The sequence below is a fragment of the Schistocerca nitens genome, chromosome 9 (genome assembly GCF_023898315.1).
Source record: "Schistocerca nitens isolate TAMUIC-IGC-003100 chromosome 9, iqSchNite1.1, whole genome shotgun sequence".
In the NCBI taxonomy this organism is placed as follows: domain Eukaryota; kingdom Metazoa; phylum Arthropoda; class Insecta; order Orthoptera; family Acrididae; genus Schistocerca; species Schistocerca nitens.
The window spans coordinates 502,800,590-502,824,895 of record NC_064622.1 but is presented as its reverse complement, the minus strand read 5'-3'; the positions used below and the strand labels follow the sequence as shown (position 1 = coordinate 502,824,895).

Sequence of the window (24,306 nt, the reverse complement as noted above, 5' to 3'; positions counted from 1 at the left end):
TATTCACAGACGAGTCCAGTTGCCCTGTGATGCTAGGTGATGGCCGTGTTTGTGTGCGGAGACCCACGGTGATCAATACCTGCCAAATATTGCCCAGGACATCGACAGACTTCCAAGGTTCTGTGATTTTGTGGGGAGGCTTCGATGTTGACAGCCATACAGATCTCGTTGTTGCCACAGTTATCTTGCCGCCAGGCAGTACATTGAATAGATACTGACGGACACTGTTGGACCGTGTGATGGCTGCTGCATACAGTAGTGAGCCTGGATCCTAATCCTACACGGCAGGCATCAACAGGGGTGTCATGCAAAGCAAGGACATCGATGTAATGGAATGTCCAGCAATGAGTCATGATCTGAACTCCATTGTGCATATGTGGGACGTGCTTGACAGACATATTCGTGTTCGTTCTGCTCCGCCACAGATTTTCTAAGAACTCCGTGGACACTAATTGAAGAATGGGAATGGATACCACCATATCTTTGAATATGTCTGCTTGTGTCTGTATATGTGTAGATGGATATGTGTGTGTGTGCGCGAGTGTATACCCGTCCTTTTTTCCCCCTAAGGTAAGTCTTTCTGCTCCCGGGATTGGAATGACTCCTTACCCTCTCCCTTAAAACCCACATCCTTTCGTCTTTCCCTCTCCTTCCCTCTTTCCTGACGAAGCAACCGTGGGTTGCGAAAGCTAGAATTTTGTGTGTATGTTTGTGTTAGTTTGTGTGTCTATCGACCCGTCAGTGCTTTCGTTTAGTAAGTCACATCATCTTTGTTTTTAGATATATATTTACTAAAATATTGTTTACACATATGCAATGTGTTCAGTCACATATACAATACAGTGGTCCGCAGCTCGTGGTCTTGCGGTAGCGTTCTCGCTCCCCGCACACGGTGTCCCGGGTTCGATTCCCGGCGGGGTCAGGGATTTTTCTCTGCCTCGTGATGACTGTGTGTTGTGTGTTCATCATCATTGACTCGCAAGTCGCCGAAGTGGCGTCAACTAAAAAGGACTTGCAATACGGCGGCCGAACTTCCCCGCATGGGGCCTCCCGGCCAACAATGCCATACGATCATTTCATTTCATTTTACAATACAGCACAAGTACTGGGTATATTTCCAGGCTTATTGAGATATGCTGTTCTCAGACCAGTATCACTGCTTACCTCTTCCTTGAACGCATTAGAAAAGATTATGTACCAAAGGAAAAATTATGTACCCAAGAAAAGTAACTCCCTTAATCCAAAATATATTCAGTTAGGTTTCAAAAGGATCTTTCCTCAGAATATGCTATTTTGCAATTTGTGAATCAGATTGCACAAAATTTAAATGGCAAATAATTTGCTAACAGGTATTTCCTGTGACTTGTCAAAAATTATTTGATGTGCACAGTATTCTCTTAGAGAAGTTAAGATGAGTAGCCTAGAATCAAACTGGTCTTTCTCCAAAATTATCAAAAAATAAGGTTATTGCTTGTTTCAGTGTTTTTGTTTTCCAAAGAACATGATATACTAATTGGTTAGTGTCTAGCTGCACCTTATTCCTTCAGAATCAGATGAGAAAATCATTGTTTGGAGACTTACAGCACTCTCTCTCTCAGATAAAGTGCTGAATGACTCCAAGGCAGCACCAACTGATGGCAACCTCCCATTCGTGGCCACATTGCTTCATAGTTTGAGATCAGCTGTTTCCATAGAAAGTTGTTTTTAGTACTGCTAGTGATAAGTTGCAATTATTAAGTGATTTTATTATTATATGTAGAATCTTTCTATGACAAAATGGGCCCTAGTATTACTTCAATGGGTAATAAATTCAGGAAAGTTATTCCACAACCTGAAACATGGAAGAAGAATATTCTGAAAGCTGAAAGAGAGGTTATTAAGCATTTTAATACTATTACTGAATCTCACTGAAGCAATTTAAAATGTGGTGTTGATAGATGATAATATATTTGTCAAAGAAAGTCATTCAAATGCAGAAAATTAATGTGCATCCAAATTACTTTAGGACTTCAAAGTTTCTTATTCATCCATTCATTGAATACAAAGCTTGTCGAGGTTAGGTAGGTCCTTATAGTTGTGTTAAAAATACATTTGTATGGTTTTTTCTGTCTTATTGTAGGTACAAAGCAAAGAGGATGCCTGTTTATCCACAATATATACATGAAGACCATAAACTGTACAAATGTAAAACACTAAAAATGCATGGTTTTAAACATTTCCATGAAATGTACTACCAAGAGCCTGAAAAAGATGATCAAAACCACTTCATTGTAAAATATACTCATAGGACTCAACTAAATTGAATAAGAGAAGTAAAAGGAACTTATTCCAAAAAGGACGCAACAGCCAATTACTTTATTAGAACCAAAACACAAAGTGACATTCGAATGTCCAATGGGGCATTCCTCTCCATTCTTGGTATCGCTGCCATGCGAGTTAATAGCATGCTACAGGAATAGTACCACTTCAGAAAAATCAGCAAAATGGGGTGTGGTTTTCAAAGAAAGGATGGATCTGAAGATAAACAAAGTCTGATTAAGTTTATCAACACTGTTAAGTGTGTAGAACCACACTACTTCAGGGGAAAGAGCAACTGAAAATATTTGCCTTCAGAATTAAACATCATAACGCAATGGAAGATGTATCCAGGGATTGAAGGAAATCTGATAGTAAAGGAAAGCTATTTCTGAACATTTTTCAGTACCAGTTATAACTTGGTTTTTTTTTCTCCATAAATCAGACATGTGCTACTTGTGCCTACAACTTTGAGGAAGAATGTGCTTTAATTAGTCCTGTCTTGGTCACTGTGAAGTACGAATATTACAAATATTAATAAAGTGTATCAAAATATTTGCTTATTATTTTCTTTTCTGTCATGTCTGTAACAAAGTCTTTCTTGTTTTGGTACTCTAATGTGCAACAGATTAATAAAATTCATGCTATTAATAAAATTCTTACTGTCTTCATTTTGTAACCTATTTGTGACTAAGAATTTGTCTAATGTTAAGAACTTATGTAGTATTATCTGGAAGAAGTTTCTTTACGTTTAGACTTCAATTACTCAGAACATCAGTCATGCAAACTATTTGGAACTATTTACAGAGAGAACATTTATTGTAGATATTAGTGTTACTGGATTGGCAAACATGGAAATAGCATATGACACAACAGTAAACAGGACCCAATAGAATACCATTGTGATAAATGGAAAAAGTGGGTTAAATCCTGGATCTGTTTTTAGTCATATAAAATTCATAGCCACTTTGTTTATTCTTTCTGTTGCTGCTTCTGTCACTATCATTTGTACTGTTCCCACACCAGTAGCCAGTGTTTGTCAACCCACTTTATGTTAAGGTGGTCTGTAATATCTGTTGAGATCAGCATACAATTTTTCCAACTAAACCCTTTTTTTGAAATAAAGGAATTACGGCACATAGATGCATGTTATGGCAGCAAAACATTGTGAACTTATTGTAACACATAAATGCTGAATAAAATCTAATGTATTGTGTACATTGTTTCAGGTGGAAATTGAGGGCAAACCTGTCACAAACCAGAAGACATCTGGTCGATGTTGGCTATTTGCTGCTCTTAATGTAATGCGTGTACCTTTCATGAAACATTACAATTTAGATGAATTTGAATTTAGTCAAGCTTACCTTTTCTTTTGGGACAAGGTAAATATTTCAGCTTTCATATTTTACTATGTTAATGTTGTATGTGTGTCATCTTGACATTAGAATGTACAACATAATTACGTGATATTTTTTGCAGTATTTTTCATATCAGTCACTTTGTGTAATTTTTAAGCCATACATAATAAAAATATGTACCATATTTACTCGAATCTAAGCCGCACTTTTTTTCCGGTTTTTGTAATCCAAAAAGCCGCCTGCGGCTTAGAATCGAGTGCAAAGCAAGAAGTTCTGAAAAATGTTGGTAGGTGCCGCCACAACTAACTTCTGCCGTCAAATATATGTAGCGACACAGGCATGCTTTGTAGGCACAAATATAAATACTGGCACCAAAACCTCTGTGTCAGTAAATAAATTAAAAAAAAGGTGGAAGATGGGCTTTTTTTTCTCCGCCCCTAGTTTCGACCACTGCATTTTTATACATTATCCAACGAAGTAAATACAAATTCTGTATTGTTCATCTTCGAATGTAGCAGAATTTCAATGTACTATGAAAATCCGACTGGCAACACTGTTTGGGCTGTTTGTCAATATGGCCAACTCTACTTTCTGAATTTTTTCCTACCTGTGAGAAGAGATGGTTGCTAATAGGAACCAGATGAAATTTGAATCACATGCAGTATTCTCTTCACTATGAGAATAATACGAATATCAACATTTTGCCATGTATTCTTTCGTGTTTGCTGCTATCTCATTTAAATCCTGTTTGCCTAATAAACTACGAAACTAGAGTGAGACAACAGCAAATGCGGAAGAATATACGTATCGTGTCATGTTTATATTCGTATTATACTTATGCCTAATAGTGATACAGTCAGAAATGAAGCACGGCAACTGACTAGATTTTTAATTCTAAGATGACTCTAATTTCTGTGCACAATTTGATGTACTAAAGAAGCGGCCGCAAAGATGTTCGAACGGAGAAACATTTTCTCCTAACTCTCATTCAGAACATGTTCTATCATACACAGCCTATTATTTGGTTCTTGTTCATCATTATCAAAGAAAGCAGCAGTGTAAGTAACAACAAATAGCAGTCTCTTGCCATTGTTTCACTAATGAGACGATTCCTCTCTCTTTGTTTTAATTGTAAGCGGCGGTAGCGCGCACAAAAGCAAGCCATGCCGCGAGCGGCGACAGGCCGTAAACACGCACTATCAGAATGCAACAAACAATGCATGACACAGTACAGTAATGCATTTTCTGCTTAGAGTGACGTAAACACCTATAACAAAGAAAACGGCACGTACCAGATCAAAGAGAAATAAGCAAACGATTCAAACCAGATGAAGCACGTGAAAAAGGAAGGGTACCCGTATAAATACGGACAGAGTGCCTGACGCATAGCAATGGCTACCTGGTAAAGCTTAACTGCTAAGCTTATGACTCGAACCAAACTACTGTAGCTGTATCGTCATTCATTCGACCTAAATTGTGTCTCATATTACAATGGACCAACTTTGTTTCGATTTGGAGGTGCGGCCTAAAACTTTTCTCTCCCCTTGAATTTCGAGTCTCATTTTTCAGGTGCGGCTTAGATTTGAGGAAATACGGTACTTTCTTATAAAGTTTTTATGATATTATGTTGTTGCAACGAAAAATGTTAAAAGATAACTTGTAGCAATGTAGCCTCGCTGAAAAAATAGGTAGATAGGTAGATTCTGTAACAAATTGGAAGGTTTGAGGCAAATTATTTTTTGTTCTCACTTTGCTTTTTAAGTTCACAATAGATGGCATTAGCTGAGAAAATATATCGGTTTCAACAAGCAACTTTTCATCTATTGCACTTAATAGTCAAGATCTGTCAGAAAAAGTCAAGGTTTTTGTGGCTGCAACCTCATGTGCTCCCTGTTGACATTCTTGGGCTTTTCATCTGACACTTATAGAACTTCTTTTCTGATGTTTCACTAGCACAAGTATCTGGCACTGTTGGAGATTCACTCTCCATTACTGATTATGGGTTAGGCTGGAGAGATCAGCATCATGCTGTATGAACCCATTGACAGCACTGCCTAGGAAGCTTTTCCCTGGCATTGCTGATGTGGTGCATGGCTTGCAATCTGTGAAGGAATTTCACTGAAAGGGGCAATTCATCCTCCACTTATTGTTTGGCTTTTCGATTGCATCTCGTAGCTACTACCTTGCTTTTTGGCTGCTTTGTGAGACAATAGGAAACAGCATTGCAGGTAGGGGTCCATGGAGATATTGCCTTAAACTGAGCACACCCTGATTGTGTAATGACACACAAGTGCTTGCTGTAGAAAACTGTCATATCTGATTCAGAAAAGCCACTGAAATATGCAGGTGTGACAAGATCATATCTATATGTTTCCAAATGTGCTGATCTCGTGCAGGGATAGTTCTGATTTCACTGACTTCTCTTCCACTGTTCCCAACTTACTTATCAGTTTGCCAAGGTTTTTACTTACCCTTGCATGTATTGGGTGCATTTATGGCCAAACTTTTCCCAGACTGAAATTTTTTCACTAACAATTTTGTACTTGAAAAATTTAAAACTTTGACTACAAATAATTAGCAGAAAATGTTTCTTCATTATTATCCCTGCTTCAAAAAAATATAATTATTTATTTTTCTGACTAACTTCCATGACATTGACATCAGTTAAAAAGCATGTTTTCTGATAAAAAAGCATGTCTTCTGAGATCTCTGTTCTCTTTTTTTATGTGTAATTGACTGTTCATTGGCACTGATCAGTGTGTAGCAGTCCGACTGACCTAAGTGTTGCAGTTTGAAAAATCTAAGTGCTACTCACAAATTTCTTTGAGCCATTAGATTTTAAATGTGTGATCATAGAAACTCAATTTCTTTCACCAATACTTTGGCCGTATACCGTGTGGCCTTGTGTCAAGTCAGCTGACTGGAGCTGCAGCTCACTCGTCCACCCATTTGAACTCCGGGCCACTCCATGGCGCATTTGTCCACAGATACTTGTGTTTCAGAAGTATGTAATGGGTGACAAAGAAATTTGAAATTCTTATTTTTGGCGAAGGAATGGAAACCAAGGCCAGTCACTCAAAACATGCTGAGATATTGAGGTAGCAAAGGAAGTACGTGCTATATTTCAAACTTGTGCAAAACTTTGCCAGTCTTGGGGATTTTGTGTTCTTTTAAATTTGGCATGCTTTTTTGTTGCTTCTGCAGGCCGTTGCAGTCTGCATTTTCATTCCTCATTTCACCTTTTCTCTTTTAATGGCTACATCCTTCTGTCATTCACTGTCACCAAGTCAGGCTTACTCCTGCTTATTGGTCAGCTCCCTCACCCCTTTTTGCTGCTCAGTGACTTTAATGCCTACCATTTCCTTTGGACCTTGTCAAGAACCTGTTTGAGATATTCCCTCTTGGTTGACCTTCTCAATCAGCTCGACCTCATCTATCTTAACACTAGAGCCATTCATGTTCCTTTCAGACACGACTCACACCTATTCCCATTTGGACCTCTCATTCTACACTGCCCAACTTGACCGTCATCTCGAATAGTCCGTTCTCTCTGACACGTACTAGAGCAACTGTTTCCCATGTTGAACCCATTTTCTGACTCCTACCCCACATGCATGTAAACCCAATTGGCAGCTTCCTAAAGCTGACTGCAGGCCTAACTCCTCCTTGGCAACCTTTGATGAGCAACATTTCCCCACTCGTGACGACCAGGCAGAGTACCTCACGAATATTTTCTTTCCACTGCAGAATGTTCCATACCTCACACTTCATCTTTGCCATGCCATGTCCCAGTCTGGCGGACTGTGGGGTTGTGCAGCGCGATTCGCGCATGGAGATGTCTCTCTTGCATTTTTAACCATCATTCAGCAATGGCGAACTGGATTCATTATAAGCAGTTGCTTGTGCACTGTCGCATTCTTCACGATAGCAGAAAAGCTAGCCGGATTGCATTTACTGGCTCTTTTAACTCTTTCACTCCCTCTTCTGTCATGTGGAGCAACCTCCATCAACTCTCTGTGACAAAATCATTTGCTCGATTTCCAGCCTGACAGTAGCAGATGTCACTGTGAACCCTATCGCTATCTCCAACTTCTTGTGCCACTATTTTGTGGAGATTTCAAGCCCCACCCACTATCACTCCACCTTCCACCCTTGGAAACAAATGGATGAGTCTCGAGTGACATCATTTTTTTCTCAAAATAGTTAATGCTGTAATGCTGCCGTTACTGTGAGGGAGCTGGACCATGCTGTCACTTCATCCTGATCTTCCACCACAGTGCTGAACATTGTTCACATTCATATGTTGCAGCAGCTTTCTCCTGCAGGCAGGCACATTCTCCTTCAAATGTACAATCATATTTGGGCAGATGGCATATTTCCCAGATGCTGGTGTGAAACCACTGTCATACCCATAACTAAGCCCGGTAAGGACAAACCTTCCTTCTAGCTACCAACTTGTTTCTTTCGCGAGTTCTGTTTGCAAGGTGATGGGTCATATGATTCATGGCCGGCTGCTATAGTGACTCGAGTCTGGCAATCTACTAACCACAGCACAATGTGGATTTTAAGCATGCCATTGTGCAGTTGACAGTCTTGTCACTTGGTCAACCCATGTCATGAACAGTTTTCTGCGTAAATACCAGACTGCAGACTGGTATCCTCTGTACTCTGTTGATGTGGGGCTTGCGAGGCCACTTGCCCCATTTCCTTCAGGAATTTTAAAAAGACCAAGTTTTCAAGGTATATGTGGGATCGGCCATGTCGGATACTAGGTGCCTCAAGGCTCCATTCTGCGATGTATTGTAGTTCTCCAAGGACTTGTCTCCTTGAACTGTGTCTTCAGCGATGTCTCGTCATCTCTACTTGTGGAGCAATGTCAGTGGCTTTTGCTTTTCCACTGACAAAACTGTTTGTATGAATCTCTGGTGGTGCAGTGTGTTTCTTCCACCATCTTTACATCTTGGGCCTGTTGCTTTTTCATTCACTTAAACTATGAAATACCTGAGGCTCATGCTTGATAATAACTTGGGCTCATGCTTTATAATAACTTGGGTTCATGCTTGATAGGAAACTTTCTTGGTCCTCTCACGTGTCTTACCTGGCCACACGATGTACTTGGTCCCTTGATGTCTTATGTGCCCTGAGCGGTACTTCCTGGGGAGTGGATCAAACCACCATGATCCCTTGTCTTTGCAAAACTGGATTATGGGTGTTTCACTTATTCCTCTGCACGTTGATCCATCTTACATTGTTTTAACACAATTCACTTTTGTGGAATATGTTTGGCCTCTGGCGCCTTTTGCACTAGCCTGGTTGAGGGTCCTTATGTAGAAGCTGCTGAACTGGTACTGTCATACCGGCGTGATGTCCTCGTCAGCAGGTATGCGTTCCATTTTTCTGCTATGCCCGGCCATGCATCCTATGCCCTCTTATTCAGTGACTTCTCTGACCACCAGTATGGGCATGTCCGCTCCTGATACCTCCCAGAGTTTGCTTTCAGCTACTGCTCCGGCAAGTTAACTTCATGGTACTGCCACTTTTCCGCTGAGGATAGACCCTTAAGGACACTACTCCAGATTTGATCTATCGCCACAAGTTTCTCGACCTTTACACGCAACTTAGTGATAACACCTCTGTGTACACTGTCTCTAAGACTGACTGTGGTGTCGAGTATACCTTTGTCACAGGTCTAAATAATTTTTGGTATTGGCTTCCAGAACACTGCCCAATATTTACAGCAGACCTCTTTGCCCTCTATCAGGCCACCCATTTCTTCCAGTAACACAGGCTTTTTAATTGTGTCATATGCTCTGATTCTCTCGGTGCCCTTCAGAGTCTTGGTGTGCTGTACACGGTCCATCTCTTTGTGCAACCAGTCCAGGAAAGCTTCCACTTGTCACTGTTGAGAGAGCCACTGTGATGTTCATGTGGGTTCCTGGTCACGTCGGGATGGGGAGTAAGGCTGCTAATCCTGTTCCTATCTCAGCCTGCTACCTCTTCTGTTCCTTTGGATGATTTCCATGTTGCTGTCTTGTGCCAGATGGCATCACTTTGGCATCACCACTGGTCGTCTCTTCATGGAAACAAGCTCTGGGGAAGCAAACCTTTCTCAGCTGCTTGGCCAACCTCCTCTTGGCCCTCTCATCATGAGGCATATAAGGCATTGTCTTTTTATATAGAATGAAGGCTTTCACGACCGGGTGACATGGCTGTTGATATACTTTCCGGGATGTGAGGTCGTGGTCCAAGAACTTTTCTGCTCCTTACGTTTCGTCCAGCGCAGTTCTGGACGAAACGTAAGGAGCAGAAAAGCTCTTGGACCAAGACCTCACATCCCGGAAAGTATATCAACAGCCATTGTCTTTTTAGCCATCGCCAATTGTTAAGTGGTTATCCCCCACTACTCTATGATGTTTGCCATCTGAGTTACCAGCTGTATTTACGAACGACATGTGGGCTGTCAACTGTGTTTTACTTTTTATCCACCATAGCAATATGGCTAGGAAATTTAATGTTTAGTTTGGGACCCCTGCTGTTTCTGCATTGTATTCTGTGGACCTTTCTCCAAGGGGAAGCCTTTGTTTTTAGCTTTCTTCTCTTCTGTCGATTAGGCTTAATGTGTGATTTCTTTTAGTTAGTAACAGTGTAGGAAAATATAGATTGCTACTTACCATAGGGAAGATACGTCAAGTTGCAGACAGGCATAATTAAAAGACACTCACTTATAGCTTTCGGCCACAGCCTTTGTCAGTAAGTGAGGTGAGGGGGGGGGGGGGGGGAGGAATGTGCAGCACCATTCATACACACACGATTACCAACTCTAGCATCCCGTGCTGGAATGCAACATCACATGGGATGCAAGGAGCAATCTGGAGGGAGCAGGGAAGGTGAAGGAAGGGATAGTCGTGAATGGGTGAGGCAGAGAGACAAATGACGTCTGGTGGATTGTACAGGAACTAGACTGCCAACAGGTGCAGCGTCAGGAGGTTGTGGGGCAGGGAGATGGGAGAAAAGAGGAGTGGAGCCGAGAAAGACGGGCAGATGCATTGGCAGAGGGCTGCAAATAAACAGGGTATTAGATGAGAATGGGGAGGAGATGATAGGACAGAGAGGGTGGAAACTATTGGGTTGAGGGTGTGGGGACAGTATGTTACCATAGGTTGAGGCCAATGTGGAGTGGAGAATGTGTTATAAGGATAACTCCCATCAGTGCATTTCAGAAAAGCTGGTGGTGGAAGGAAGGATCCGGATGGCTCAGGTAGTGCAGCAGCCATTGAAATGAAGTGTATTACGTTCAGCTGCATGTTGTGCCTCAGGTTGGTCTACTTTGCTCTTGACCACAGTTTGGCGGTGGCTGTTCATCCTGGTGGACAGCTGGTTGATAATCATACCAATACAAAAATCTGTGCAGTGAGTGCAGCAGAGCTGGTAAATGACATGGCTGCTGTCACAGGTGGCGCAGCCCCTAACGGGGTAGGATAAACCTGTGACAGGACTGGAATAGGAAGTGATGGGTGGGTAGATTGGGCAGGTATTGCACCAGTGTCTTCCACAGGGATATGATCCTTGTGGCAAAGAGTTGGGAATGGGCATGGCATAGGGATGGACTAGTTGTTGTGGAGGTTGGGTGGGCAACAGAAAGCCACTTTAGGAGGGTTGGGAAGTATCTCAGGTAGAATGTCCCTCATTTCAGGGCACAACGATAGGTAATCAAAGCCCTGGCAAAGGATGTGGTTCAGTTGTTTCAGCCTGGGGTGGTAGTGGGTGATAAAGGAGACATTCCTTTGTGGCTGGTTCTGGGGGATGGTGGGAGGATTGGGGGGGGGGGGGGGGGGAAATGGCACGGGAGATCTATTTGTGGACTTGGTGTGAGGATAGTGCCTGTCTGTGCAGGCCTTGGTGAGATTCTCAGCATAGTGAGCAACGGTTTTTTTTTGTCACTGCAGATATGCCGTCCCTGGGTGGCCACACTATGATGGAGGGAATTTTTGGTGTGAAAGGGATGACAGCTGTGAAAATGCAGGTAGTGTTGGTGGTTTTAATGTGGACAGAGCTGCAGATGGAGGCATCAGAGAGGAGGTGGTCCACATCTAGGAAGGTGGCACGCTGGGTTGAGGAGGATCATGTGAAGCAGATAGGAGAGAAGGTGTTGAGGTAGTGAAGGAATGAAGATAGTGTGTCTTGGCCCTGAGTTCAGATATCATGCAGATAGTGTCAATGAACCTAAACCAGAAATGTGAATTTTATATTTTGGGAGGCTAGGAAGTTCTCCTCTCGATGCCCGATGCACAGGAGAGTGCCATGTGGGTGCCCATAGCTGTATTTATATATCTTCCCCTCAAATTAGTAGTAGTTGTGGCTTAGGATAAAGTTAGTAAGTTGTATGAGGAATGAGGTTGGAGTCTGAAGGACATTGAGAAAGGCAGTGTTCAGTAGCGGTAAAACCATGGGCATGAAGGATGTCGGTGGTAGGGAGGTGGCGTCAACAGTGACAAATAGGGATTCAGGAGGTAAAGGGGTGATTATGGTGGAAAGTTGATGAAGGAAGTGGTTGGTGTCTTTGACGTGGGAGGCTAGATTACGGGCAATTGGTTGCAGGTGTTGGTCAATGAGGCCGAAATTCTTTCTGTAGTGGCACAATAACCGGCCACAGTGGGCTGTCCAGGATGTTTGGGTTTGTGGATTTTGTGGAGCATGTAGAAGGTGGGTGTGCGAGTTGTCATAGGGATGAGGAGGGAAATGGATTCAGGCTTTAAGCAGGGATTGGAGTTTATCTTGGACTTCTGGGGTAGGATCACTCTGGCAGAGTTTATAGGTGGAGGAGTCAGATAAGAGGCGGAGGCCTTCTGCCAGGTAGTCACTGCGATTTACATATCAGTGTTCTAAGGTTAACACATGAGTGCTTATGACCTCAGTTGTTTCTGCACCCTAAAACAAAACCCAAAACACAAAAATTCCTGAGTGAGTCTCATACAAAGAAATGTCACTGTGGGAAACCTGCTGTTACTCGATGCTTGTGGTGTTCAGAACTTATATCTTTTGAGTGTTTCTACGATCGGTGTAATCCAGGAGAGAATACACCACACCTTCCTAAAGAATAAATATAAGAATGTAATATAACAGTGGAAAATCCAGGATGGAATGTAACAAAATTATGAAAAGGAAAGTTGCCACTCACCATATAGTAGAGATGCTGAGTCGTAGATAGGCACAGCAAAAAGACTGTCACAAATAAAGCTTACAGCCAGTAATGCCTTCGTCAACAATAAACGATCCACACACACACACACACACACACACACACACACACAAATGCAACTCACAAACATGAGTGCAGTCTCAGGGTACTGAAACCACACTGAAGTGTGGCAGTGTGGTTTTAGTTGCTTGAGACTGCAGTTTGTGTGTGTGTGTTGTCTGTTGTTGACAAAGGCCTCACTGGCTGTAAGCTTTATTTGTGACAGTCTTTTTCTTGTGCCTATCTGCGACTCAGCATCTTTACTATTTGCTGAGTGCCAACTTTCTTTTTTATAATATTGCTAGAATGTAATATGAAAATTAATATAAGGAAATTAATATAAGGACTGATGCAAGAATGAAGTATAAGAATATGAGAATTTAAATACATTGTAACCCTTGAAAATACCATACACATGTATAATAAATTTATGATATTTACTGTGAAACCCAGCTGTAATTTTACAGTTTATATAATGTCCTTGCATCCCCTAATGATAAGGCACATTCATGTAGTAATGCTCTATGGACATGGGTGTGTAAATGAAATAGAAAATAAAATAAATAAAAACAGTAATTGGGTTTCGAACACAGGGCGCGGAAGGCGAGAGGCCACAATACTAGACACTGCATCACCGTTTTGGCTGAGAGCACTGCGCATAAAAAGGCATCTAAGTCACGTCGGAAACATGACTGCTGTTTTTCAGAAACAGTCAAATATCTGTGGATAAGTCGAAACATATGTTTGGTTATTTTCACTCCTCTTCTAATGAATGAAGCTTTTGAGAAATTGGATAATGGCACTTGGCACATTCTTCTCATTAGGACACAAGGTTACTACTAACCCTGAGAAAATCATATAAAATTCTATAACACACACCAGTGTAAGAGTATAGTTGTGAAATAGACATACATCTCCTGTCTTTGGACATATCCTGTTACTTCAGATAGTTAATAAGTCTTATTTATTTATTTATTTATTCATTCATAGACAATTCAAGCGTTTCCACAGCACACCCATATAGTGTAATAGTTTTACTCTTTATGTCACTGCTATCAAATCAGGGGAGTTGCATTTTTAAGACAAATACCAACCTTTCGTTGCCTAGCGTGCTATAATACTTTGCTTTTTATTAGCTACCTCATGAACAGCACAAAAAGCTTGGACACTTTTGTCCTTATCATTTATTGATCAAATCAGTATATGAATTGGGCTAGTAAAACTTAACTAGGTTCTTGTACTTTGCAGCTTTAGAGTAATCCATAAAACAAACAGTATTATACCTCTGAAAAAAATCAATAGGTACCAAAAGGATACTCTCGAAATAACCATCCAAGTTTTGACAGCAATAGTATTCCTGTATATACCTCCCTTCTCTTCCATTAAGGCATAGATGGTCATCCTTTTTCCTGTGGTCCAGATACCCTATTCATTACACAGTTGATATATAAGGGTACAGCTTCCTGCTTAAGCATTATATACCACTCTACTCTCTTCTTTCCTTATATATTTTAAGATAATTCACTCCTATTGTTGTACGGTAGTGAGACATGGACTGTGGGGAAACCATAACAGAATAGAATCAAAGCCTTTGAGATGGGATACTACAGAAGAATGTTGAAAATCAGGTGTACTGATAAGGTAAGGAATTGAACAGGTTCTCTGTAGAATTGATGATGAAAGGGACATATATGGAAAACACTGACAAGAAGAAGGGGCAGGATGATAGGACACCTGTTATTATATCAGGGAATAACTTCCTTTGTACTATAGGGAGCTGTAGAAGGCAGAAGCTGTAGAGGTAGATAGAGATTGGAATACATCCAGCAAATAAATGAGGACATACGTTGTGTTTGCTACTCTGAGATGAAAAGGAGAGGAATTCATGGTGGGGTGCATCAAACCAGACAGAAGACTGATTACTCACAAAAAAGGAAAAAAGAAACTCCTGTTGTAGTTAGGACCTATACTCGCTTACTGAGCTTCCTGAGCTGAGCTGTTGTCTCTTAAATGTACCCCTCTCCATTCGATTCACTCTAACAGAGAATCATAATTTTCCTTTATAGCAAACAAATTTTTTCTGTTGTGGCTGTGGATACTCCTATGTAGACCTCATCTGGATGTTTGAATGTCAATTAGTGTATAAGGGTACCTTTCCCTTTCTTCTCCCATTTAAGGTGACATTACTAACAGCCAACATTATCTTAAATTAAAGTGTTAGTTACGCACTGTGTGTCTTCCACGATTGTGTAGTGACATCCAAAGTATACATGTTCACTACTAAATCTTTATGATTAGATAATCTTATCATAAAAATATACAAAATCTTTGTGGGTTAGTCTTCATCTTATATCCTCATATTAGGTCAGTTGTGCTCAACAATACATGCCATAATACATTGTAACCTAGCACACCTTCATATATTTAAAATAATTAATTGTTCAAATCATTCCCCATTTGGATAACTTCATTAATGCATCTGAGAATCACGTGCGAAATGGACTTGGCACAATTATCAGTGTGGTTGATAAATCTAAAAATGCCCTTTTCTGAACTGTGCAGATGGGAGTTATCCTTACAACACATTCTCTGCTCCCATAATTATCCCAACCCCAACGTACGGTAACATACTGTCCCTACACCCTCCACCCAACAGTTTTCACCCCTTCTGCCCTATCATCTCCTCCTCTCACACTGTTGATTTGCAGCCCTCTGCCAACACATCCACCTGTCTTTCCCCATTCATCTAATTTTTGTTCCATTTTCCCCCCACGTCGCTGCCCCACAACCTCCTGAGGCTGCACCTGCTGGCAGTCTAGTCCCCGCACACACTACCAGACAGTGTTCATCTCTCTCCCCATCCATACACTACTATCCCTTCCCTTTCCCCTTCCCCTCCAGATTGCTGCTTGCATCCCACATGACTTTGCATTCCGGCCCGAGATGCTGGAGTTGGCGGTCGTGTGTGCACGAGATGTGCTTGCTTGTGGCCTGTGAATATTTGTGTGTGTGTGTGTGTGTGTGTGTGTGTGTGTGTGTCCACTGAAAAAGGCTGTGGCTGAAAGATATAATGACTCTTTACTGACGAATACCGTTGCTGAAAGCTATATATGAGAGTCTTTTAATCGTGCCTGTCTGCAGCTTGACATCTTCTCTATGCTAAGAAGCAATCTGTCTTTTCCTACGTTGTTGATATTCCTACGTGGAGTTTCCAGTGTTTGACATTGTGTTATACCACACACAACTACAGCTGCAGCATTGCCAGTCGATGACCGTACCTCTCTCGGCACGGTTAGGATCCCCCGCAGTAAATGGTTACTGCTGTCAGTCATCCCGCAACTACAATGACGTGTCCAGCATTACCGACTCCATTAAGAACAGGCACAACATGTGTGGCCTGCTTCACACTTTATGGCTGTTTGCATCAGGAACCAGCAACGTGGGTGGAAGGAGACAGGAACTCTTGTAGTGGATGCCAGAGTCTGGTGCAGGAACTTGCCAATGCGAGTGGTGGTGTGTGGCACATAGGCGCCCACAGGTTGTACGCCCGAGCTTTTGCCCTTTAGGACAGGTGTCGGGCAGCTGCTGCATGTTTCTGGAGGGACCCCCCCCCCAGTGTTGAGCACAAAGCCTAGGTAGGCAGAGTTAGTACTTGGAGCTTGGAGATGAACTGGCAATCACTGGTACCCATAGGGGATATGTGCTGTTCCATGTTGACCCGACACGCAGCATGGCCCTGACTCATAGTTTCGCTGATTCACCAGTACTGTAAGCATGTGCCTGGCCTCAATGTAGCAAGTGTCAGCCAGGAGGCTCTTGCAGTGATGTCATGACTTCTCTTGTGCCAGCAGACATTTTGCATCCACTGTGACAGTGCTACTATTTTCCATGGCAGCGCCGAAAATTTCTTGGCGGCACTACATTGCCTTTTTACCTCTTTGGGAAGACCGGGCTCCTGGGTCTCAACCCTGGACTTGTTTGCAACGGAATTCAACAAACGTAGACAGAATACACAATATTTACAATGTTCTTTCCTAATTTCTGTGTAGCTTGTACCTCAGGGTCAGAGGCTGCTACCTTATTCTACAGTTTTATCCCTCTGGCTCCCAGTTTTTCTCTTACACTAGTAAGGTATATGTTTCTTTCATACATCTCATGATCAGACAGTTCTTACAAAATCTTTCAACACACAACTACCTTCTTTATGTCATGTTACATGTGCCACCCTGGCATTTTGCCTTGCATCGTTTGTTTCCCAAGACTCCCAAAGTTTACTTGGCCTGCGTAGTAATTTTTACATCATCTTAAGCATACACAACATTTTCTTACTTCACATTTCCGTTTTTGGTGCTTCGTGCATAGTTAAAGATCCAGTCTACTGGAATCCATACTACTGGTGATTCACTTGGTCAGGTGGCTCTTCACCTCAGGTTGACAAACAATGCAGAGAACAGTCATATGCCTGATATATTGACACTCAAGGTCATGATATCATCACAGTAAAATGTAAATGTCTTGTGACTAGGGCCTCCCGTCGGGTAGACCATTCGCTGGGTGCAAGTTTTTCTATTTGATGCCACTTCGGCGACTTGCACGTCAGTGGGGATGAAATGATGATGATTAGGACAATACAACACCCAGTCCCTGAGCAGAGAAAATCTCCGACCCAGCCGGGAATCGAACCTGGGCTCTTAGGACTGACATTCTGTCACGCTGACCACTCAGCTACCGGGGGCAGACGTCATCACAGTGACAACGGTTATTAAAGTTACTAAATTCACTAGGAGAGTACTTTTGGTAGCAAGAGCCAATAAACAATTGTTAGCATCCCACTTAGACAATTAGTGGACTTGGAAGAATTATGGGCTAAGTTTAAACAGATTGTTAATTTTGCTCTGGGAAGTACGTGCCAAGTGTGCCAAGGACGGAAAAGGCCATTGTTTAATAACAAAAGTCAGAAAAGGCTAAGGGGGCAAACTGTTGCACTCCCAGTTCATAAAAAAATGCACAAATGATGCCAGGCAAATGGTAGTAGAAATTCGTGCTTCTGTAAAAAGATTGGTGCATGGAGCATGCAGCTGCTGCTATCCTACCTCAGCAAACGATCTTGTCAAGAACTTAAAAAAATTCTGGTCCTACATGAAAATCAATAAGTGGGTGTAAGGCTTCTATCCCGTCAGTCACTGACCAGTACAGTGTGGCAGTAGAAGGCAGCAAAGGGAAAGCTAAAATTTTAAAAGTGTTTTTTCAAGAAATCATTCACACAGGGGCATTGTACAAACACACCATTGTTTGACTGGCAGAAAGAAGCCCATATGAAGTACAAAGTAATGCGCATCCCTGGCATAGAAAATCTACTGAAAGAGTTGAAAACAAATAAATCACCTAGACCAGATGGCATTGTGGTTTGGTTTTACTGAGAATACTCTACAGCAGTGGCCCTTTCCTTAGCTTGCATCTCTCGTGCAGTGCAAAGTCCCAAGTGACTGGAAAAAAACACAGATGACAACTGTAAATAAAAAGGATAAAAGAATGGACCTGCAAAATTGCAGACCAATATCCTTGACATCAATTTGCTGCAGAATTCATGAACATATTCTCAGTTTGAATACAATAAATTTCTACTTCATCTACATAGATACTCTGCAATCCACCGTACAGTGCATGGCGGAAGGTACTGTGTACTACTAGTCATTTCCTTTTCTGTTCCACTCACAAATAGAATGAGGGAAAAACGACTGTCTATATGCCTCTGTGTGAACCCTAATTTCTCATATCTTATCTTTGTGGTCCTTATGCGCAACAACATATGTTGGCGACTGTAGAGCCAGGTGGCCATCAGCTTCAAATGCTGATTCTCTAAATTTTCTCAACAGTGTTTTTTGAAAAGAATGCCACCCTCCCTCCAGGGATTCCCATTTGACAAACTTCCGGTATGCTGGAGTAAATGTGAGTCACCAACTTCTGTTAATCAGTACAACAAAAAATCAGTCAAAAGTTGCAAATTTCACTTTTTTTATGCACGTGATGACTGATTTCAGGTCAGCCCCATTTTCAAATCATTGTCCATAGTAATGGTATTTCTGAAAATACAAAACCATGTCAAAAATAAGTGAAATTTTTAACTTTGGACTGGTTTTTCATTGTACTGATTTAGTTCTTGTATCATCTCCATAACACTTACGCATTGTTCGAACCTGCTGGTAACAAATCTAGCAGTCCACCTTTGAATTGTTTCGAGATCTTCCTTCAATCTGACCAGGTACAGATCCTAAACATTTGAGCAGTACTCAAGAATAGGTCACACCAGTGTCCTATATTGGTCTCCTTTACAGACATATTGTCTTTAAATATGTCTGCTTGTGTCTGTATATGTGTGGATGGATATGTGTGTGTGTGCGAGTGTATACCCGTCCTTTTTTCCCCCTAAGGTAAGTCTTTCCGCTCCCGGGATTGGAATGACTCCTTACCCTCTCCCTTAAAACCCACATCCTTTCGTCTTTCCCTCTCCTTCCCTCTTTCCTGATGAGGCAACAGTTTGTTGCGAAAGCTTGAATTTTGTGTGTATGTTTGTGTTTGTTTGTGTGTCTAGCGACGTGCCAGCGCTTTCGTTTGGTAAGTCACATCATCTTTGTTTTTATATATATATATATATATATATATATATATATATATATATATCTTGACAATACCCTTCTCTCTGGTGAACACTCACCATCGAGGACAACATACTGAGTTCTATTATTTAAGAAGTCTTCAAGCCACCCACAAATCTGTGAACTTATTCCATATGCTCGTACTTTTGTTAGCACCCTGCAGCGGGGCACCGTGTCAAAAATGCTTTCCGGAAATTTAGAAATATGGGATCTGCCTGTTGCCCCTCATCTGTAGTTTACAGTGTATTGTGAGAAAAGGGCAAGCTGAGTTTTGCATGAGTGATCCTGTCTAAAACTGTGCCGATTAGTGGACATAAGCCTCTCAGTCTCAAGAAAGTTTAATATATTAGAACTGAGACTATGTTCAAGCATACCGAAGATAGAGATATTGGTCTGTAATTTTGCTGGTCCGTTCTTTTACCCTTCTTATATACTGGAATTAGCTGCACTTTTTTACAGTCACATGGGACTTTGTGCTGGGCGAGAGATTCACAATAAACGCATGCTAAACGGGGGGCAAAAGCTATACCGTACTCTTCATAATACTGAATTGGTATTCCATCTGGACCAGGTTATTTATTAGCTTTCATATCTTTCAGTTGTTTCTCTATACCAGGGATGCTTATTACTATGTCATCCATACAGATGTTGTCGAATCGCAAATGACAGTATGTCTGCGCAATTCTCCTGTGTGAACGAATTTTTGAACGTAAAACTTAAAACTTCGGCTTTCACTTTGCTATCTTCAACTGTCACTCTAGGCTGGTTAACAAGGGACTGAATGAAAGCCCTAGACCCACTTAGCGATTTTACACAGGAGACGGAAAACCTTTTATCTGCAAATCACTCACGTGAAACTGAACTTGTCCTTTTCCCGCAATTACATCCTGTGAAACATGGATGAATAGCAACAGGCAGGCCATATTCCTAGATTTCCAGAAAGCGTTTGACACAGTGTGTATAGGTGCATAAGGAAAATCCCCAACAAGCTGTGACAAAAATTTAAAACCAATGACGATAATTATTAGAGCGGCTGCTGTAAGCGCCCGCAAAAGATATATTTTTCCACGCTGGAAGGCAAGAACATATGATAAAGACCTCATTCAATTTTTTGTCACCTTATGTCTTGAGTTCTTGTGGAGAGAGGACATGTTTAGATATGAGATGCGTCTAGTAGCTTTCACGGTATCTGAATAATAACTTTTCTCAGTGCAAAAATATGTGGCCTTTTTATTTTCCTCCGTGCACCACGAAAAGTCATCTCACCTCCTGCTGCCTGCAAATTACTGACACGCTCACGAAGAATAAGTTTTGCAGCATCGGTAGAAGAAGCACCTAACAGAAGTCTGTAGTTCAACTTAATATGGCCACAAAGGAGAGAAACTCTAAGAGCTAAAATTTGGGAATTAATTGAAAATAATTGATTTCTATTAATCTCTTTATTTATGTACTCTTTCTTCTTCTTCTTGTGTATATATGCACAGGTGCCCCACTGCAAACTGTTAATGAATATTCAAACATACGGAATAGGTTACCAGCTATGTCAGCAGCTCGTAGACTACTTAAATATCAGAACCTAATATGTTGTCCTTGACAACAAGTGTTTATCAGAGACAAAGTATCATAAGGAGTGCCCCAGGGAAGTTTGGTAGGACCACTTAGACAAAATCTAGTTGCTGTAATGAATGACAGCTTGCTCTAAATGCAGAAAAATAATCCTTTAATATTCAAATACAGCATTAGTAGTGTATTCCTTGATACAGTCATGTTGATTAAATATCTGGTTGTAATATTGCAAAGTGATATGAAATGGAATGAGCACATAAGGTCAGTGGCAAGGAAGATGAATGCTTGACTTAGTTTTTTGTGAGAATCTTAGGGAAGTATTATTCATCTGTAAAGCAGACTGCAAATAGAACACTAGTATTGCTACCCATTCATGAGTACTGCTCAAGTGCTTGACATCCCCTCCATGTTGTACTAAAGGAAGACATAAAAGCAATTCAAATCAGACTACTGGATTTGTTAACAGTAGATTCTACCAACAAATGACTATTACGGAGATGCTTGGTGACTCAAATGAGAGGCCATGGAGGGAAGACAACATTCTTTTCATGAAACACTATTTGGAACTGGCATTAGAAGTTGTCTGCAGAATGATTCTATTGTCACCAATGTGCATCTCACATGATGACCGTAAAGGTAAGGTAAGGTAAGAGAAATTAGGGTGTGTAAGGAGACATATAGACAGTAGTTTTCCCCTCAGTCTGTTTGCAAATGGAACAGGAAAGGATATGCACCGTATGGTATCTTGCGGGGTATGTACCTGGATGGAGATATAGGTGATAGTACTGCATAGCTTTTCTTTCTACTGCAGAACCTGCTGTAACGTACATCTTGCCTAAAAATGCTCTTTCTGGTTAGCTGTGAGTTAGTTCAAGGGGAGGATTAGATCTGGCTTAAAGGTGTTGTTTAGATAGTTCAAATTCTGCTCAGGAAGTGCCCCCTTGAGATTTCTGTGGCCAGTGCAGCTGTGGCTATGTCGTGTTCAACTTTGGAACCCTTGAAATATTGGCTGATAGGTGAAATGTTGGTCTTGTTGTGCCACAAATTTTGGTAACCTCTGAAACATTGGCTGACAGGTGAAACGTCAGTCTGGTTGTGTCACAAACTATCCCAATAATTAGCAGCCCACTTGCAGCACCAGTCTCTCTGCCCATGTGAGCCAGTCCTGCTCATGGAAGTTCACTACCACCACTGTGGAATTACACACAGAGTAAATCCTGTGTAGCCCTGCTTGCTTACAATAGGATTGTGACTCCATAATGTCTTGTGAACAACCCTGCCCATCTATTTTATCTAGGTAAAACTGTCAAGCATATTGCAGTCGTTGTCCTCCAGTACTGCTGGAATTCCTGTGCTGGGTGGCGAACTTATTCAATACATGTTTCTACAAAATCGTGTTGCTTTCAGACACATACATCTTCCTTATTTTAATGCTATCTAGCTCATAATCCTAACAAGATAACAACATATGGTATGCCTCATACAGATTGTGGAACATCTTCATGCTCAACCTCCTCCTTACCTCCCTTGCTCTTCTCCTGTGTTATAGGGATTGACACAGTGGTATTGCGTCTGGTGCGTTTTGAAATGGCCGTAGGTGTCAACGTGAAGTGTCATTGTTCTCGTTGGTCACTGGAATTTTACGTTGTGTGGTGATGTCTCTAATACATGGTGTCTTGTCACGAACTTTCACCATTTACCTTATGGTATAAGTGCTTGACAACATTACCTGTTGAGCACCATGTATTGCAGTACTGTTCCTGCGTGTTTCCATATTACCTCTTGTCATTTCTAAGCTTTGGTGTTCGCTTCCTGTATCTGCCTCCACGTGTCCCTCAGCTTCCTGGCAAAATTGTGGACTCATCTGTGTCTGTACCATTTTTCAGTTTTAATTATGTCAAATGGCAATATCATCTTCCTTCTGTAAACTACCTGATAACAGGATAACCCATTACCAGTGTGAACTCTGAATTTCAAGCTGACGTAAGGATTGAAAAATACGTATCCCAGTCATAGTAGTGACAGTTTCCATAGAAACTAGACATCATGTCAATATCACGATGCACATGCTTTGTTTTACCAGTAGCTTGGGGGTGCAGTGGACTACTTCTTTATTTCAAAACATGTAACAAACAACACAACTGTTTCATTAATCCAACATGTAGTAGTGATCAGTATTTGTTAAAACAAAAGTTTCCCATTGGAGTCTGCTTAAATGGACCAAGAACACCCATCCTGATAATTGCGAATAGTTGCATCTGGTAACCCCTCAAAAATGGGCTATGGGAGTCTTGTTCACGGGCTATGGGAGTCTTGTTTACTCATCTGCACAACCATCTATTTTATGCTATGTCAACACATTCCACCATCAAGGCATACATTTGGCCACTGGAGTTTTCTACATTATCCCAGTTATGAGTCACTGAGCAGACACTACAAAACTACTACTGTCATACAGACATGATGCTCTCCTCAGCAGGTATGCAGGTTGTCTGTCTTTTATGCCCAACCATCCATCCTATGCACCTTTTTTTTAGACGGTTCCCTTGATAGCCAATATGGGGTAAGTGCAACTTTTTTTTATGTCTCCCAGAGTTTCCTTTCATATACTACTTCGGAAACTTAACCTTACATTACCTAACATGTTCCCAATGGATGAGAGCCCTCTGCCACCTTGGCTTCGTGCGGAGTTCTGTGTTTACCTTGGACTAGTTCACTTCCCAAGGACACTACCCTAGATTCAACCTATAGCTGTAAGGTTCTTGAATTTTTCAGGCAACTTGGAGACAGCACCTTCATCTACACTGATTGCTCTAAGATCAACCTTGGTGTTTAGTGCACCTTTGTCATTGGCAACAAACATTATAGATACCAGCTTCTAGACCAGTGCTCGAGTTTTACTGCAGAGATTTCCACCCTCTATCAGGACACCCAGTACATCTGTCCTCTGTAGCTGAGTGGTCAGTGCGACAGACTGTCAATCCAAAGGGCCCGGGTTCGATTCCCGGCTAGGTCGGAGATTTTCTCCGCTCAGGGACTGGGTGTTGTGTTGTCCTAATCATCATCATTTCATCCCCATCGACGCGCAAGTCGCCGAAGTGGCGTCAAATCGAAAGACTTGCACCAGGCGAACGGCCTACCCGACGGGAGGCCCTCGTCACACGACATTTCATTTCATTTCATCTGACGCAGA

General features: G+C 41.6%; 1 protein-coding gene across 2 annotated transcripts in view; it reads left to right on the top strand.

Moving 5' to 3' along the window:
• Window positions 1–24,306, top strand: part of LOC126203483 (bleomycin hydrolase) — a 104,814-nt gene that overhangs the window by 21,490 nt on the left and 59,018 nt on the right. For both annotated transcript variants that reach the window (XM_049937806.1, XM_049937805.1), the window contains exon 3: window positions 3,525–3,677. In XM_049937806.1, coding sequence (XP_049793763.1) covers window positions 3,525–3,677 — 153 coding nt within the window. The remainder of the gene's footprint in view (window positions 1–3,524; window positions 3,678–24,306) is intronic.